Raw genomic sequence first — 19,115 nt, 5'->3', positions numbered from 1 at the left:
TGATTTCATCAATAATGTAAAACTACCTGAAAATAACAAAGTACCTAAATACTGTAATACTAAATAAATAAATAAGTATTATATATATTAAAGAAAACAATAATAATCAACTGTAAGAAAAAGTTTGAATATTAAGACTAAGAAAACGTGCTCAAAAATATGTAGCAAAAAATTATCAACATAACATGAAATTTATTCTACATTTTAATTTTGAATTTAAATCAATAATAATTTAGGTAATTACAAAGTGAAAATTAGTATTTCAGAGCAAGTAATTGTTGAACATTCATTGTGATCTCAAGACCATTAAAAACGTTTAAAAAAATTATGGATTAAAAATATTTTAATTATGTAAAAACCTAAGTATTATGGCACAATTAGTATAATATAACCTAAAAATTATTTCTCCAAAGGAAGTGCGTAATGTGTATCGAAAACAAATAAATACTTAAAAGTTAACAAATAACTTTCTAATACTACCCAAGCAGTTTACTTATTCTGGAATTCATTTTCTTATTTAAAGAAATACAACCTGTGGACTACACTTCATTATTAGAAATAGTGATTTCTAGAATAGTGACAAATTTACAGACTATCAATCTCATGTATCATAGTACTTTTTTTGCTTTTATAAAATTCTACTATGGATATCATAAACATTTTATGAAAAAAAAAATCTTTTCTCTCTTGCTTGCATGAAGACAAAAATGTATTTATTAAATTCCAAAACATGTTTAATGGGATGATAACAAATATATAAACACACACACAACACACACACACATACACACAATATATATATATTTATATAATAATAATGATTTTATGTAATATATACATTTTTTTTAAATTATAAAGAAATATTTTTTAACATTAAATTAATTAAAAAAAGAAACTGATAAAAGAATTATCATCAACTCTTATCATTTTATTTGTATATTTATTTCAATAATTGAAAAAAAAATTGTTTAAATAACATTAAATAAACAAAAAAATCTAAATCATGCATTAAAAAATTATACCAGTCTTCATATTTTGGTACTCCTGTATAAAAAATATAATATTTAAATTACATATTTACAAAACGTGACAAAAAGACCAATTAAACTTTTGGCAAGCCATGGTAATAATACCTAATAAATTAATTATTTCTATTCAAGATGAAAAAACACATGATAAATAAAGTTATATATAATAAACTTAAAATGTTTGTATATCAACTGGTACGTGTTAAAAGAAAAACTAAATCAAATTAAGTATATACAAACCCTAAAATTATTTTAATTACTGAAATGATGAGCAATTATTACTACCATTAAATATTTTGATTTAACACAGTGAAATTCATCTTCAGAAATTTAAATTACTACTTTAATTAGCCAAAAAACAAAGAAATATAACAAAAAAATGTTAACACATAAGCTCTTCCAATAAATTTTCCTTTTTTATTTGTCCAAAAGAAGACATGATGATAATCAAGAAACTAGTGTGGTAAACAAATATACTGCCACTTTAATAGCCATTAATTTCCTACAAACAAATTATATACATATAACGCCTCAATTTAAGCTAATTTTTATTCAAAAGGAAGGAACATCTTGTTTTATTTACAGGTTATGTGTAAATAAATATGTTAAATATTTATATACTGTGCTGCATGTAAAGTATCCTATTCTACAGACCAATTATTAATTAGAAAGTGAAAAGTATCAAAATTAATTATAAAACCTTAAAGTAACACTTTACTTAAACATGAAAATACAAATCACTGTTTACTAATAATAAAAATATAAAACTTATTAAGCTCTGATCAAGATTTTTTCAAATCTCTAATGTTGGTAAGGGCAAGAATCATCCATGCAACTGCCTCTTAAATCATATGGGCACAAAATAGCATCGTGATTTGATTTCCCTCCATCTGTTGCATCCCTGTGAACAAATAAAAATACAAACAGAGTTTGTTCTTTTATTGGAAAATGTATGGGCCATAGTTAAATAATTATAGTATACTATATAATAATAGGGTCATTCCACATCAAAGAAATGAAAATAAATACACTTCTTGAATTCATGTCCAGCAAATCAAATAAAATTTGCAGGTTTGTCTCATGAAGTGATGCAAAAAAAATTTTTTTTTTCAGATTTTTCTGTCACCCAGTTTTTTGTGGAGGGCCCTGTAAAGAAGTAAAAAAACTGCAAAAAAGCAAGGTTTGGGTAATTACAAAAGAATAAATGCCTCAGCTCCTATAAGAAATAGAGAGCTCATCTTGGTGTAATTTTAAAGCTTTCATATGATATCACTTGGCAGGTTTTTGTATTAATAGGTCAAGGTCACCAAAAACATTATTTGACCTTGAATATATCCAAGTGTATTTTTTAAACATTTTGAAAAACAAATATTTTTTATGGGATTGCAATGGGAAAATGTTAACAAATAATTTTGTAATAATTAGGTACATCAGAATATTCCAATTGTTCCCCCTACGTGGCGGCAACTGATAACAGAGATTTAATCAATGAAAACCCTCCCCCCCCCAGTCTTCCAGACTGGGTCACTTGATGAGGCAGAAGAGTATCATGTCAAGACATGCACTCCTAGTGCCAGTACTTTTACTGGCACTAGGTACTTTTACTTTACATTCTTTAATGTACATGTTCATCTTGTTGAGACAAATAAAGTAGTATTTAGTCTTGATCATCTCTTGGAACAGAAGGATTAGTGGTGTACTCCTCAAGAGGAATCATATCTATAAAGTGATGCAAAAAATTTTTTTTTTTCAGATTTTTCAGTTACTCTTTGTTAACTAAGCTTGCCTTTCTCTACAGGCCTGGAGTTTTTATGACTAATTCATCACAGCGGCTCAGAATACACAGTAACCAGCATGGAAACATAAACTTCTACAGCTTCAAATAAATGTATTGTTGCAATTCATTTGAAAAGTCATCATACTTCCAGTAAGAAAAACCTGATAAGTGAAAGCAAAAACTTTGTGTAAAAATTTACTTTTCTTAAACAAGGTTACAAAATTTATGATACTTGCCGAACAGTTAGAAGCATCTGCTAAAAATAATGCTGAAGAAGAATCTCAACAATTAGATTTTTGTGTTCCCCAGAAAAAGATGTAAGATGAAATGAGCTGTAAATGCTGTGAACAGAAGTTAGATTATTTTAAATGAATCACCTATTCAAAAAAAAGGAATATGCAAGAGAAAATACCCTCAGGAAAAGATTAATTAAGCAGCAGTAGAGTTCAAAAGCAAAATATTGAACATGGATTCAGGTTCTGAACAAGATGCTATTCCTTTTTCCTCTGACTCTGAAATGATCAATCAATTGAAGGAAAAATCTTTTACTTGTGATAAAAGCATCAGGATGCAAATATTGATAACGCTTCCTAAAAGCTGGACTTCTGAAAAGACATAGAAGATGAATTTGGAGTATCACACGACATTGCAAGGAAAGCTAAAAGCCTGGTTAAAGAAAAAGGTATCATTCATGTCCTGATCCTAAACCTGGTAGAACTTTAGATTTTGAAAACAGCAGAAATGTAACATCTGTATGAAAGTGAGGAAATAAGTCAAATGATGCCTGGAAAAAAATATTTCTCTTAAGAAAAATGGAAGAAGAGAGCATGTTCAGAAAAAACTAATTCTATGTAATCTCTGTGAAGCTTTTGACTTGTTTAAGCAGAGGTTTCCATTGCTGAAAATAAGATTTTCAAAGTTCTATGAACTCACGCCTAAGTACTGTGTTCTTGCAGATGCAAGTGAAACCAACAGTGTTTGTGTATGTACAACATACCAAAATGCTAAACTTACGGTTATGCATTGTAGAATGAAAGAACTGATAGAAGATGATAGACCAATTAAGTCTTACAAAGATATTATGACGTATGTAGTGTTGTACTACTCCAACTGAAGCTTGCTACTTTGGAAATTGCAAAAATTGTCCTGGGTTTGAAGAAGTGAAAGGAAGGATTTAAAAAGCTTTCGAGCTCAACTGTACTGAAAACATCACCTACAAACAGTGAATACAAGTTGAAAATAGAACATCTCTTGAGACATTAGGCAAACTTACTGAAGAATTCATCAGTATATTTTTTGAAAAACTTCTGAAACTTCTTCAACACTCACTTCTTGCTAGTCAACAGTCCATTTACCTCATCCATCTGAAGCAATCTATGAAAGAAGGTAATCTGTGATTTCACTGAAAACTATTCATTCATTCTCCAGGATGCAGCTCAAGGTTTCCACTGGAACAATGCACAGGCAACAGTTCACCCCCTCAGAATCTATTTCCAAGATCCAACAACAAAAACATTGATGCATACATCTCTTATCACAATTTCTGACTGTCTCACACATGACACAATAGCAGTGCACCTTTTTCAGAAATATTTAATTGGTTTCATGCAGTCTCATTTTACCACAAAATCAAGCCTGATCTATTACTACAGTGTTGGTGCTGCCTCTCGGTACAAAAACAGACTCAATTTTCTCAACCTCTGTTACCATGAATCGGACTTTTTTGCCACATCTCATGGCAAAAGTGCATGTAACGGTGTGGGAGCAACGGTTAAGACTTGCAGCTAGAGCAAATCTTCAAATAACCTGCAATGACCAATCATGAGTCCACAATTGAAAGACTGAGCCAATGGATACATTGAGTTGATACATTTCCATTACAGTATAATTGAACAGCACAAAGGAGAAGAATATGCTTTGAAGAGTAGGGCAATGACAGTGACAGCTATACCAGGTACTCAGAAACTCCACTCTTTTGTTCCACTGAACAACAATCAGGTGCAAGTGAGGGTGTTTTCATTTTCTAACAACTCAACAGTAGCAAGCACAACAGATATTGAGGGTGATCTTAAATTCACAGAAATGGTTGGGTTCTTGATCTGCAGATATGATGGACACTGGTGGTTGGGGGCGTGTTCTAGACTCAAATGAGGAAAAATCAAACAGTGAAGATGAAGTTCTTACATCCATATGGACCTTCACCTCCTTCCAGTAACCAGACTTTGAGGATGTTCTTAATGTACATAGGAGTGATGTTATTTCATAACAGATCCCAGAATACCCCACCAGGTTGGTCTAATGGTGAACTCGTCATTGCAAATCAGCTGATTTTGAAGTTGAAAGTTCTAAGGTTCAGATCCTAGTTAAGTCAGTTACTAATAAAGATATTTCAGGAATGGTTGACCTGAAACTGTACAAGACTACACATCATTTGCATTCATACATATCATCCTCTGAAGAAACACTTGATGATGGTTTCATAGGCTAAAAGAGTGAGATCCCAGGGTAAATCCAAAGGAAGAGCTTATAATCTCTCACAGCAAGAAGTGGACAATGCTAACCTGAAGTTGTAAAAAGAAGTGTACACTGTGTAGTTCTTCAGTAAATATCTTTGGAAGCTATATGAATTGCAGTTAAGTGGTGAGTATGTACAAGTTCATTATTTTATTTCATCATCAACACATTGCAATCCAATTATGAAATGTTTACCACATGCACAACACATTAGGAGCAAAATATTTTTCAAATTTAAAAACATACACTTGTATAAATTCAAGGTTCAAATAAATTTTTTGATTACCTTGAACTATTAATGTCATAAAATCTTGCCAAGTGATGTATCACATGAAAGCCCATTCCAAGAGCTTTAAAATGACACCAACTTGAGCTTTCTATCTCTAATAGGAAGTGAGAAAATACATTTTTTATAATTACCTGAACTTGATTTTTGCAATTTTTCACATTTTTACAGGGTCCTACACAAAAAACTGAATGACTGAAAAAAATATTTTTTTGTGTCACTTTATAGATATGATCAATCCTGTGAATTTTGTTGAAATTGGTGATGGTCAAGTTGTGAGGCATGTTGTGATTTGACATGGAATGACCCAATAAGGAATATGCATATATAGCGAAAGTATGGTAAAGCAGGGTAAATCTTCTAATCTGACATCTTATTACATTTTTTAATCTAAGAACTTTTGTTATAATAGTGAGGTTTTAGTTTAAATATTTTATGCATTAAAAAATTGATACTTGTCAATTAAATGCACAAAATAATCAACATCTAATGCAAATACAACAGAATCATATTCTGAAGAGGTAATATTGGCTAATATATATATATATATATATGAAATATAAACCACCAAAACTGAGTAGATAAGTTAAACTCACTGTATTCATTTCCAAGAACTTTTTTCACAGTAACCTGCATCTTCACTTTGTATTGAATTCTATAATTAAACTTATACAATTCCTTTAAAAATTTGTTACGATTGTTCTGTTTCAAAAATTTTGATATATTATTAACACATGTGCAAATTTTGGTGATTAGTTTTGGAATCTATATATTTTTAATTTAATTTAAATTACTGTGTTTAGGTGGTTTATTTCATATATATACATGTGATATAATTTCATATATGTGTGTGTGTAAGAAAATAATGGAAAAAGTTCATATAAAAATATGTCCTAAAATGCTTTGTTTGTGAATTACAGCTAGTGAAGATTTTTCTTCGATTTCAGCTACCCCTGTGAAAGAGATCACACTGAAATTTTTAGGATGTTAATTAAGGGACAGAATTAATGATACATTTCCATTACAGTATAATTGAACAGAATAAAGGAGGAGAAGAGGCTTTGAAGAGTAGGGCAATGACAGTGAGAACTATACTAGGTACTCAGAAACTGAGTACCTGATATAGTTCTTTGGTATAGTACCAAAGTTCAATTTTTTTGTTGTATGTTAGTATACTTGTGCCTAATGTATGTTTACATTGTGGCCATATTGGATGCTTAGTTTATTGTTGGCTGTTGAAAATATTACATGTGTTTTGGTATGATCAGTGATTTTTAACTTGTGGAAAAAATTGAAAAAAAAAATCTTGCATTAAAAATGAAATAAAAGTGCAGCAGCACCACATTGGAAATGTTGAATGTTTTGGCAATTCAATGCCAAATTCAAAATTGGAAATTGCTTTTTGGCAATTCATCTATGAATAAAACAAGTGTTTACAAGTGGTACAAATGTTTCCAAGAGAGCTGTGAAGATATAGATGATGAGCAACCTGGACATACCAGCACATCAACAACTTAGACAACATCAAAAAAGTGAAGAAAATTATTATGGGCAATTGTCTTATCACTATCAGAGATGTTGCTGACCATATTGGCATATCATTTGGCTCATAACAAGCAATTTTTCGAATGTTTTATGTATGAAACATGTGGCAGCAAAATTTGTTCCAAAATTGTAAAATTTCAATCAAAAGCAGAGTTGAATGAAGTGAATGACAATCCAGAATTGCTCAAACATGTCATAACTAGTGATGAAACATGGATGAATGTGTAAGATGTCAAAAGGCTAAGACACAATCATTTCAATGGAAGCTTCCTGAAGAGCCAAGACTGAAAAAATCTCATACAGTTTGATTGAATGTGTGAAGGTTCTGATCATTATGTTCTTCGATTTCAACAGTCAAGTGTATCACGAGTTCTTGCTACTAGATTGTATGGTCAATAAAGAGTACTACCTGGAAGTTCTGCAGTGTTTGTGTGAAGCAATCCAAAGAAAAAGCCCGGATTTGTGGTGAAAACAATTCATAGAAATTGACCACAATAATGAACATGCTCACACGGCTAGTTCATGACTTTTTGGATAAAAACATCAATACGATACACCTCACTCTCCGTATTTGCCGGACATAGCTCCCTGTGACTTCTTATTCCCCAAACTGAAAAGAACAATGACGACATTTTGTCAACATTGAAGAGATAAAAGACAGAATAGCTAAAGGAGCTAAATGCAATACCGAAGTTGCGTTCCAGAGGTGCTTTGAAGATTTGAAAAAGCGCTGGCTCAACTGTATGTCTGAAGGAGAATAACTTGGAAGGTGAGAAAATCAACAGTGGTGAATAAATAAACATTTTTTGAGGAAAATTAAAATTTTACATAAAATATCCTTAATTGAATTATATAAATCTAAGTTTAAGAATTTATATAAATAGTATTTTATATATACACTATATTAAGAACGTTTTTTGTTTGTAGTTTATGTATTTGTACACAGAGAAAGAGCTGGAATCCATCAACAATGTGGCATGACATGGAGCCCAATGGACAACTAAAACAACTACACCAACTGTACATTCTTATGAAAAAAAAAAAAAAAAAAAAGTAAACATTAAAACATTAACAAAAACTGTATACTCAGTTTTTCATAAGAATGCCCAGTGGGTTCAATTTGTTCAATCATCCTAAGGAATATTTTGGGGCTTTCCCAAAATAACACATTGGAAATGGATTCAAATTCTCTCTGCATAGTCTAAGTATCTCTGAGTGTATTGATAGATAGGCAAACTTCATCTTTTTTCACTGTCTAATCTCACTAATATGTACTATTAGTAGCAAATATTGACTATTCTGATTACTGCTACTATCCTGGGATATATCTTATGAAAGAGTGTAAAACAAATTATATTTATATTATGGTATTTATAACATTAAAAGTAATGCTACAGAATCACAATGATGTTATAATAAAATACTTATTATACTGCTACCCAAGTACCTTTAATCACCAAACATTCTTTGTTATTTGCAAGATCTATTAAAAAGGCATCAGGTCTTGCTTAGTTTTAAAAATTCTAATCTCAAAGACAATTCACATATTAAATGCATTCACAATTGATTTGATTCACATTTGGCAATTTGATTTTAAATCCAGACCTGTTAACAAATCTGGTTATTCACCATATGGATACAATCGTGGTCAAGCAATAATGCAGAAGGATAAAAGCAACACAAACATATTCCTATAATGAGGATCTCCAAATACAAGGGACTATAAATAACATCCTGAACAGAAATACAACAAAAAGTTGTACAATTTTACATTAATTTGAATGACAATAAATGAAGTAAGCCATGAATACTATTTTAACAATCAGAACAAATTTAACAGACATACCAATACACAAACTGTCTGACCTGCTAAGTCTACGGTAGAGATGATTGAGAGGAGAAACATAGTCTGATAAACTGTTTACTACAGTTTTACTTAAATCCAGTGATCTAGAATTTTCTAGTTCTGTTGCCTTATTGTTCTGCGTTATGAATAATTTATTACTTTTGTCCTGATTATTTAGTTCTGTGACTTTAGACTTCTTTGCATCAATAGATACAACTGGTGAATTGTCACTATGCCTTTTAAGATCTTTCCCTACTATTTCTGGGTTGCCACTTGCAGGTAATGAATTTACATCATTCGAAGAACTATCTTCTTTATTACAATTTAAGTCACTTTTCTCAAGGACTACATTGGATAAACATTTATACTTTCTCTTCATAAAATTATGTTTTTCATTTAATAATTCTTCTCCATCTTTTGGTAACCTGGCGAGACGTAAAAACACTAGATTAAAGAACTTTTTAAAACAATACCAAGGAATACTCCGTAATTATTACAGATTAATTATACAATTATAATGTATTTCTAAAACATATTATACCTGAGTGCAAGAATTATTTTTTTATATAATAAATTAACATAAACCACCAAATACAGTTAAAAAATAAAAGAAGTATACCAAATTGAATGCTTTCGTGGAATTCATAAATGGTTTTTATAATTCATATCAAATTTGTTTAAATTCATGTATGGTATAGATGTATACCAAATTTTATTATAATACCTTTTCTTGGATTTCTATTTAGAAAACAAATATAGGCAAACAGATGGAACAGTAAGAATTTCTCCACTTGGTTTTTATGAACTGTTTAATTATTATCTAATTTCAGTAGGCTATCTGTAGAAGTTCAAAACTACAGAATGATTTCAATGGCAAGAAAGTTGAAGAGCTTGAAACATGATAAAAATGCACAAGATTTTGATTAACATTTGGGTTAAATAAGCATTAATATCATAAACACAAATCAATCAGTTTCACATCTTTTTTTTAAGTACACATAAAAAGAATCACCATCAGCTGATTAACTAAACATAAAATCTTTTGTATGAAAGCATTTCAAGTTTACAAGTTTTTAAAAGATGAAACATCAGTGTCCTTCATCTTTAAGGCACATTTTGCCAAAAACTAATGGATAACAACAAATGTATAGAAACATTTCAGGGTGCTCTGCATCCATGAATTGTTACCCGTACCACATTGATAATTTTTTCTCACCTCACACAAATTAGATCCTTTCTTGACTGTTAAATACACAGGATGAACATCTGATTACGATACTTTCCAGCTGCAAAGAAAGTAAACAAACTTTATACTGGAGTGATTTTTTAAAAATTTCTTTGGTCCCAGTGATGACTTTTCACCCTCTGTGCCAAGTGTGCTTTAGTTTAAGTCTAATATTTTCCATATCATCTATGACCATTAATAAAAATTTTTTTTTTCATCACTTGACCAATCCAAAAGCTTTTAACTAACTTTTCTTGCTGCTCCTCGGTTAGTGACCTTGGTAAAAATAAGATTGTTATAGGGTAATCAATGTTCTGGTTTTTGACCAAAATCAAGTGATGAGAACTACTTCAAATTAATCACTTCTCATAATTCACAATGGTTAACTGATTTTCTAAATGATCACACGCACATTTTTCAACATAAGCTGATGTCGATTGCTAACCAGATTTTTCAATGCACTCTATAACTGTTATGCAAAATTAAATGTAATTAAAACTGTATAACACTAGTACAGTTCCAATAATCTTATTATAAAGTCTTTCCAAATTAAAAAAAAAATTCACGCAAAATAACCATTCTTATTACTTAGTCTTTTTAAATAAGTTCTTTTTGATAATTGTTCTACAGTACCTTTAAATAATTTTCATCAAGACAACTGCAGTGAGCACCAAATATAACCTTTCAACTATATTTAACACAAACAAAGAATGAGATTATCATTGCCAAAAGAAGAATCCCGCTATACAACACCATGAGGTAAGTGTCACCACAACACCACTGCACTGAAGAGCTTTTTGTAGAAATGCCTTGTAAAGGAATAGTGCAGTAATTTCCAAATTGCCTCTTTCTTTATTAATCTTCTTCTTGGTAAATACAAGAATAATCCAAATCTACCTATCCTTTCTTTATTTTTTTAGCAGCTTTACTAGCAGAGTATCTCTAATTACATTTGCCACACACCACACATAATTACATTTGCCACACACCACACATAATAAATATATCATGAAAAGACTGATGTCATCGCTTGGAAATTTTGTATCTTTTTTATTACCTTTTTACGGTACATTAATTAATATATAAGTAATTAAGTATAAATACGAGTCTTTAACTCCAGAAGCCAGGACACAATATCTGCCAAAATCTTTTCAAATAAATCTTCTTTATGCCACTGACGCCATATAAACTTGCACAATAAGATTCAAGACTCAACTGTGGACTGGTACGTACCACAGTGGGTTCCGAGCCATCACGTACTCTCAACTATCTGTGTATGCATGGTGGTATCAGGGTCTACAAAATTATATTTTCGTGCAACAGTGTGAAGGGTAAAACTGCATTTTTGAAGGGAGTTGTATGCTTTCCATCATCTGTTTCCAGAAGATTATGTTCTCTGATAATGGGTAACAACTGTGGCTCTGTTTGGTTCTTAACAACAGGAATTAGCAAATATTCCCTTGTTTCAAGAAACACATCTTCAAACACCAACTGTTGTGGTAATACACGGCTAAAATTGTTCTTCGCCTGCAAAAGTAGGCTTTTGTCAATCTTCAATTTTTCTGGGACTGCCAATTTGTATTTGATTTCTAAACAAGTTGTCAGCACACACTTCATGCATATAATTATACATTTCATTTCCAAATCCTGATCACAAAACTGTATTGTTATTAGTTTCTTAGACGAGCAATAAATGAAAAATAAATTTATACCCCATCAAGTACAGTAGCATGCAAATTAATCAGAACACAGGAAATTTCTTTGTTTATTTCTATGTTATGGCCACACCCACTCTTTAAGTTATCTGTGTAATGTGAGGTTATTGTTCTTTGGTTATTAGCAGTTTTCATGCGATAAAAAGTGTTTTATGGAATCTTATTTCATCTTTTATTATAAAATCAAATTTCATATTTTTTGTTCCCAGTCTTGAATAAATAATAACGGACTTAACTCCAAGAGAATGTTTGAAAATAGTTTCTCTTTCTGAGCATACAAGTAGACACAAAAAAGAGTTTCTGAGTGAATGCTATTTTAAAAGAATTAAATGGCAAATGTGGCCGTAAAAGAAAGTACAACACAGGATTAGTTATTAGTGAGAAAAAATAAACTTGATGCAAAATTATTTGCTTTAAATAGAAAATTAGCAGCCATTAGAATGTGACAACTATAAGACCCAACTTCTGGTAGCTGAATGGAAAGCTCATCAGCTAGCTAAAAAGCAGCTTTTAACACCACCAATGTGCAAAAAAAAAGGCTCTTGTGGACCAAAGCACATGCTAACTGGACCAAAGAAGGCTGAAAAAATTTTTATGTTTTCTGATGAGTCACATTTTTGTGTTCAGGGACAAAGGGTTCCAAACATTAGAAAAGCATCAAATGAAAATACAACACTGGCTTCATATCCAACAATCAGTTAAACATCCAAGAAAAAATGTTTTGGGGTTGTTTTACATTTGAAGGACGTTCATTACAAAAAAAAGAAAAGTTACATAGGTTTTTTATGATTACTATTTGATTATTTTCTTAGTATTTGGTGTTTGTGATTGTGTTTTAGGTTTATCATTATTAGTTTTTTTATTTCATAGGTCAAGAAGAGACTACTAATGATAGTTTTTTTAACCTCCGGGACCACCGTTAGGTATTAGCTTGAGAATGAGATGAATGACAATTTTTGTAGCAGGTGAAAATGCTGTGCCTGACCAGGATTCGAACCCAGGATCTCCAGATGAAAGGCAGAGATGCTATCAGATGCACCACCGAGGCAGGCACTATTTAAATAGTTTGTCTTTATGTTAATTATTTTGTTAAAATGTATTTTTTATATACCCTTTGATTCTTTTTAATTTTTTGTGTAAATGGTATGTTGAAAAATGTCGGATATATCAAGGTTCTGAAGGAAATGATTGTGACAACTTCAAAACAAATTCCTACACGCCAATATAGTTTTAACAAGATTTGGCACTATGCCATACTGCTAAAAAAATGTGGAAAAATGTTTTGAAGAATGAAACATTAAAGTTCTCCCATGGCCAGGCAACTCCCCAGACTTAATACAAATTGAGAATCTTTGGACATTAGTAAAAAAAAGACAAAAATTAATTGTTTCACAAAAATTGACCCCATTAAAGCAATAATATTGGTATGGATTCATGATGAAGAATGTGTTGCACATTTGTTGAATCGATGTCAAACTGGGTACGTGAAGTAATTAAGAATAAAGGAGGTCATTATTTTAATTAATACTACTAGATATTCACAAATTGTACAAGAGATTTTTTTTCTAAATAAAGTTACTTTTAATTTAACATCTGTTTTCAGATTAATTTGCATGCCGCTGTACATGTCTTGCCATAAATATTTTTATTTCTCGACGTTCATGTTTAGAATATAATCTCTCTCGATTGTGTAACTGTTAAAACAATCATGGCTCTGACTTCATTCCTTGGGTTATATGAAATACTATGCTTTTGAGAAAAATTTATGGCACCCGAAGAGGGTGCCATAAATTTTTTTATTAGTTTTTCAACTAAACGAATAAAAGTCATGGACACACAGACACTAGATTATCAGGCAATTAACCAGATATCTTCTAACTACCCTGGTAATTCAAGATTGTTATCAGAGTTGCACAGATTGATTTTAAGACAATTACATTGAAACATTTCCTTGATAATGTACTGGTAGACAGATAATGGAAAAGATCTGCAATGTTTAATACTGAAAATCTATTCAGCTTTTATTACTACTTTTCTTAATACTATACAAACAAATTGCTTCATAATCAACTGATTTATGGCAAAATTCTGTGGCCATTCAAATTAACATATAATTTTAATCAGGACATTTAAAAATATCATCTATTCTAACTTCCATGATAATCTCTCTTTAATAAGGTTCTGAGTTTGAATCCTGTTCAAGGCTTACCATTTTTGACAAGCTGTAATTTTATAAATTATATTCCAGTGCAAAAATTAGTAGTACAAAAAACTTACTCATAACTGGTTCCAATAACTTGCATGCCAACTTCTTTACAAGTTTTTGCATAATGTGAAGACCTTAATTTACTATCTAATAACTTTTTGTAGACCACTCTGATATTATTTTTCATTTCTTTCAATTTTTTTGAAGAGTTTTCTAAATGTGATTCAGCAGTTAACAACTGTTCTCGCAGTCTTAAAACTTCATTATTAGCAGAAGTATGATTTTCTGTTTGCAATTCTAGTTTTTGTAATAATAAATCAATTTCAACAGTATTATCTACAATAGTGTACCTGAAAAAAAAACAAATCAATAAGAATATAAAACATAATATAAATCGGTTTACATTGTTTGTACAATGAAGAAAACCTAATTTTTTCCTTTATTTAATATATTTATAATAATCATAACAAACAGGATGGTTAATAGCTTATATTAAACAGAAAACATCTAGCTACTAATCTATTATCTTTTTCAACAAAATGTAAGAAAATTTACTTGATTCTTAAAAATATTAAGGTAGCAGGGGCAACATCTCTCTGCATTATGCTTCTGCATTTTGGGTTTATATATTATTTCTACAAACATTTAACGAGTGCAATTTATTATCAAAAAAATTATATTTTATATTAAGAGTGGATAATTAAGAATGTGTATATCAGATTCATACAACCTGATATACACACTTAAAAAAAGGTGGAGGATAATGCCCAATTTTCTGCTGATACGGGAACTTATTTCATCAAGTTGAAATAAGAAATTTCTTTCATATTAAATCTCAAAATATTGTTGAAATTATTTGAAGTTGTAATGGTAGCAAAATGTTATCAAGATTTTTTCTGTGTTAAACTTTGTAAAAAATTAAAGACAAAAAAAGGTTTCTCAAATAAATAACTCCTATGAATTTGAATTTAAAATTTAAATTAAAAACTGTGTCTAAAATTTTAGAAGAAACAGCAGAATTTAATTGGCATCAAAAATCATACCACAATATATAAAACATACACTGTGCTTCTGAATTGAAATACAGACAGGACAGACACTTTAAAAATTAACACTTTTTTGTCTTTAATTAGGTGAGTATCAAATTAAATTTTACAGTTTTAGAAATATTATTTGAAAAAACAAGGCGTAAAGAATTAATTCTTGGTAATCATACGGAGGCTATCTGGGTTGCGTAATTTTTTTTTATCAACTTTTCTTAAAAGAATTAATAGATTTATGCTAGCATTGAGAAATAAAAGCTGTTCTAGGTCATGTTAAACGCTCCTTTTTCCTCTCCTAATAATTCTCATCAATCACGGAGGTCTCATTTTTCAGACAATTCAATTCTTCAAAACTTCTTTTCCTTTAAATAAGTTGCTTTTAGTATTTTATTTATCTAACTTCTCACATTCATCCAACAAGTTCAATTTCTGTTCAGTTGCTCGGCAGTTTCAGCTAAAAAAAATTCTTTACTATTGATTTCTTTTTCTGTTTAGCCTCCAGAACCAGCATAAGATATTACTTCAAAGGATGATGTATGAATGTAAATGAAGTGTAGTCTTGAACAGCCTCAGTTAGACCATTTCTGAGATTTGTGGTTAAAAATTTGGCAGATACGTAATTCCTATTTAGAGCTGAAACTTTATTTCCTTTGTATGTGTTTAAATTTTAAATAACAAGTATTTCTTACATATTACCAATCTCTGAATATTGTTATTTTGATTAAATATAATTTCAATTTTTTCAATATAAATAGTTAAAAATACTTTAATAAACTGCTGAACTGTAAAAGAATTGGTATAATTCCATGAAATCACATACTGATTAATTTACATAATTATGATGAAATGAAGTACAGAACATGATATTATTGTTATGATATAACAGTAATTCAATTTTTCATGTTGTTATTAGCACTTCTAATCATAATTATTTACACAGAACCTATACAATTTGAAAAATTAAAGACAAGAATTTTAATTAAAATCCTTTTGCATTTATCTCACTGAACTTGAAAAATAACTAAAGTGAGATGTTTTCAACGGTTTAAGAATGTAGATAGCAATTTGAAATCTATCAAATTAAAAATTAATAAATGTTATGTGTACTTGATTTTACTAAAAATTGTTTCAATACTTATAACAATAATTAAAAACATATTTACTAAGCTCAAAAAGAATGGTTTTATGTATACATAATACCTTTTCTTCAAAACTTCTTTTCCTTTAAAGAAGTTGCTTTTAGTATTTTATTTATCTAATTTCTCACATTCATCCAACAAGTTCCATTTTTCTTCAGTTGCTCGGTAATTTTAGCTAAAAAAAAATTCTTTACTATTTGCCACCTTTTTCTTTCTTTTCCTGTTTAGCGTCCAGAACCAGCGTATGGTTGTTTCAGAGGATGATATGTATGAAATGAAGTGTAGTAGTCTTGAACAGCCTCAGGTCAAACATTCCTGAGATGTGTGGTTAATTGAAACCCAACCATCAAAGAACAGCGGTATCCATGATCTAGCATTCAAATTTGTATAAAAGTAACTAACTGCCTTTACTAGGATTTGAACCTCTCGACTTCAAAATCAGCTAATTTGTGATGACGAGTTCACCACTAGGCCAATCCGGGAGGGGGGGGGGGAGGTACCATTTGCCACCTCTTTCTTATTTGTCCAACAACATAGTAAATGAAATACATTTGCCTGTGATAAAATAAATGGAATAATATAAGACTTTAAATGCGTAATAATGTAATAACAACAACAGATTTTTTTCCAAAACTTATGTTTGACTTGTGTAATAAAGATTGTCCATATAAACTCATTAATGGTAGAAAAGGAATGATCAGAAAGATTTTATTAATATAAAAGAGAAGGGAATAATTGTATTAACCAGTAACAAAATTATATGAGCTATTTTCTACTTAGTAGACAAGTAGAAAGTTAAGTTCTGCCTGGCGTTTACTAGTCTTAAAGCTAAAACCACCTTATTGTTTTATTCAGATAATTTGCTAGTAATGCTTAGTGGTTCATTTAATTATTTCTTAAAAAACATACCTTTCACTGATAAGTTTTCTTTCCACACTGCTTAGAAGTTCATTTGACTCTTTTTTCTGCGGCAAATCTGTAACAACTTTTAACTGACATTTACTACATAACTTTTCAAAATTTGTGTCATGAGGACTTTTTAAAGGAACACTGTCATTAGGTGTAGTTTCAAGAGAGTTTCGTCTAAGCTGGAGTTTTTTTTTTACTTCACTAGTAATTTTTGAAGACTCATATTGCTGGTGCACTTGCAACAACTGCTGCTGTTTCTGTTGCAGTTGTAGTAGTTGCTGTTTCTTTTTTAATAACTCTTGTTGTCTTAATCGTTCCTTTTCCAAAATCTGCTGTTTTAATCTATGGTACTCCTCTTGCTGTGATTTTGGAAGGTGTCTCACAGCCTGTAAAATACATCTTTAAGTAAATCATGAAAAAATCATTTATTAAAAAAAAATAATTAAAAAAAGAAGTATGTCACATTAACAAATAACTTACAGTTTTTTACTGTAATGGAGATGTTGCGATTGAACAAATAAAAAATACTGCATTTTAATAATGCAACAAATATATAACTGACAAAGAAAGAATGTGCAGTTCATTACCTGAAGGTAGTTTTCACTGCGTTTATTATTGTTAACAACATCGATCTATACATTTATCATAAATTATGTTATAAAGTTGTTATCATTATGTTATGCTGTTATTATTTTAAATGTAACAATGAAAAGTAAATTAATAGATCAACCCTAAGTACAGAACAATTGAAATAGAATGACTTACCTTATTTCATTACATAACAGAAGCACTTTTGTGAATTTGATTCTGATCATCAGCCGCATACATTATATATATATATATATATATATATATATATATATGTTATTACAAAAACATTAAAAACTTGCAATTCATAACACAATACCTCCCAATCACTTATAATTTTATGTTAAAAATATTTTTAAAAACTAATTAAAATTTTAAATTAAATTTAACTTATCAAACGTTAAAACCATACAATTTTTTTTTTAATTATAAATTTAAAATTATAATCCCAACAAGATATAAAAATTATTTAAAATTACAAAGATCAATTAATTAAAATTAACAAGGTCAAAATTAAAATGTAAAAATGTAATTAAAACAAAGATAAAAATTAATAATTAAAAATTAAAAAAAAAAAACTTAGGTAAAGCAAAATCGTGTGCTAGCCATTTCACTGATTTTACTTTACTAACCATATTAAAAAATCAATTATTCTATTATCTAAACAGATAGTGGTACTATCTACTCCAGCCTTTATAATGCAGTTGTCCTCATATTCTGTCTGAAGGTTGATAATATTCTTATGCTTATGTATATAAAATTCTCTTCTAAAATGTCAAAACCTTTATTATTCCTATCCATATCACAATTTTAATTTCTAATATTTTTAAATTTGAATATCTGATATTGTGTGTTTATTTTTAATCAAATGATCTCATACATTTGAAAAACCCAGTTTACCTTTTTTATAATTTCTAAAATGTTCCATGAATTTGGTTTTAAAGGTCTTACCAACATAAATATGGTCACAATCATTACATACGATTTTATGGAACATTTTAGAGATTATAAAAAAGGTAAACTGTGTGTGTATATATATATATATATATATATATATATGATGCATGCAGCTGATGATGTGAATCAAATTCATGAAGGCGCTTCTGCTATGTAATGAAATAAGGTATGTCATCCTATTTCAATTGTTCTGTACTTACAGTTGATCTATTAAATATAAATTAAGAACTAAAAATACAAGCCCACTTAAGTAGTATTTTATTAAAGTAAGTTTATGAAAAAAAAAAAAAATTGAATCGCCACTATCAACCAAAAATATCTCATCTATATCAGCAAA

General features: G+C 29.6%; 1 protein-coding gene across 3 annotated transcripts in view; it reads right to left on the bottom strand.

The window, feature by feature from the left end:
* Positions 1–273: 273 nt before the first annotated feature.
* LOC142318855 (uncharacterized) overlaps positions 274–19,115 on the bottom strand; it is a 43,133-nt gene continuing 24,291 nt past the window's right edge. The window contains exons 3-7 of one of the 3 annotated variants that reach the window (XR_012755055.1): positions 17,234–17,619; positions 14,214–14,492; positions 9,017–9,421; positions 7,560–7,760; positions 274–1,929 (exon numbers count right to left, since the gene is read on the bottom strand). Coding sequence is in view for 1 of the 3 variants with exons in the window: in XM_075355420.1 (XP_075211535.1) it covers positions 1,830–1,929; positions 9,017–9,421; positions 14,214–14,492; positions 17,234–17,619 (1,170 nt within the window). In the remaining 2 variants the exon portion in view is untranslated. The remainder of the gene's footprint in view (positions 1,930–7,559; positions 7,761–9,016; positions 9,422–14,213; positions 14,493–17,233; positions 17,620–19,115) is intronic. The other 2 variants (XR_012755056.1, XM_075355420.1) reach the window with 2 other exon arrangements.

This window comes from Lycorma delicatula, chromosome 2 (genome assembly GCF_047948215.1).
Source record: "Lycorma delicatula isolate Av1 chromosome 2, ASM4794821v1, whole genome shotgun sequence".
Classification (NCBI taxonomy): domain Eukaryota; kingdom Metazoa; phylum Arthropoda; class Insecta; order Hemiptera; family Fulgoridae; genus Lycorma; species Lycorma delicatula.
This window is presented reverse-complemented; position numbering and strand designations above follow the sequence as displayed.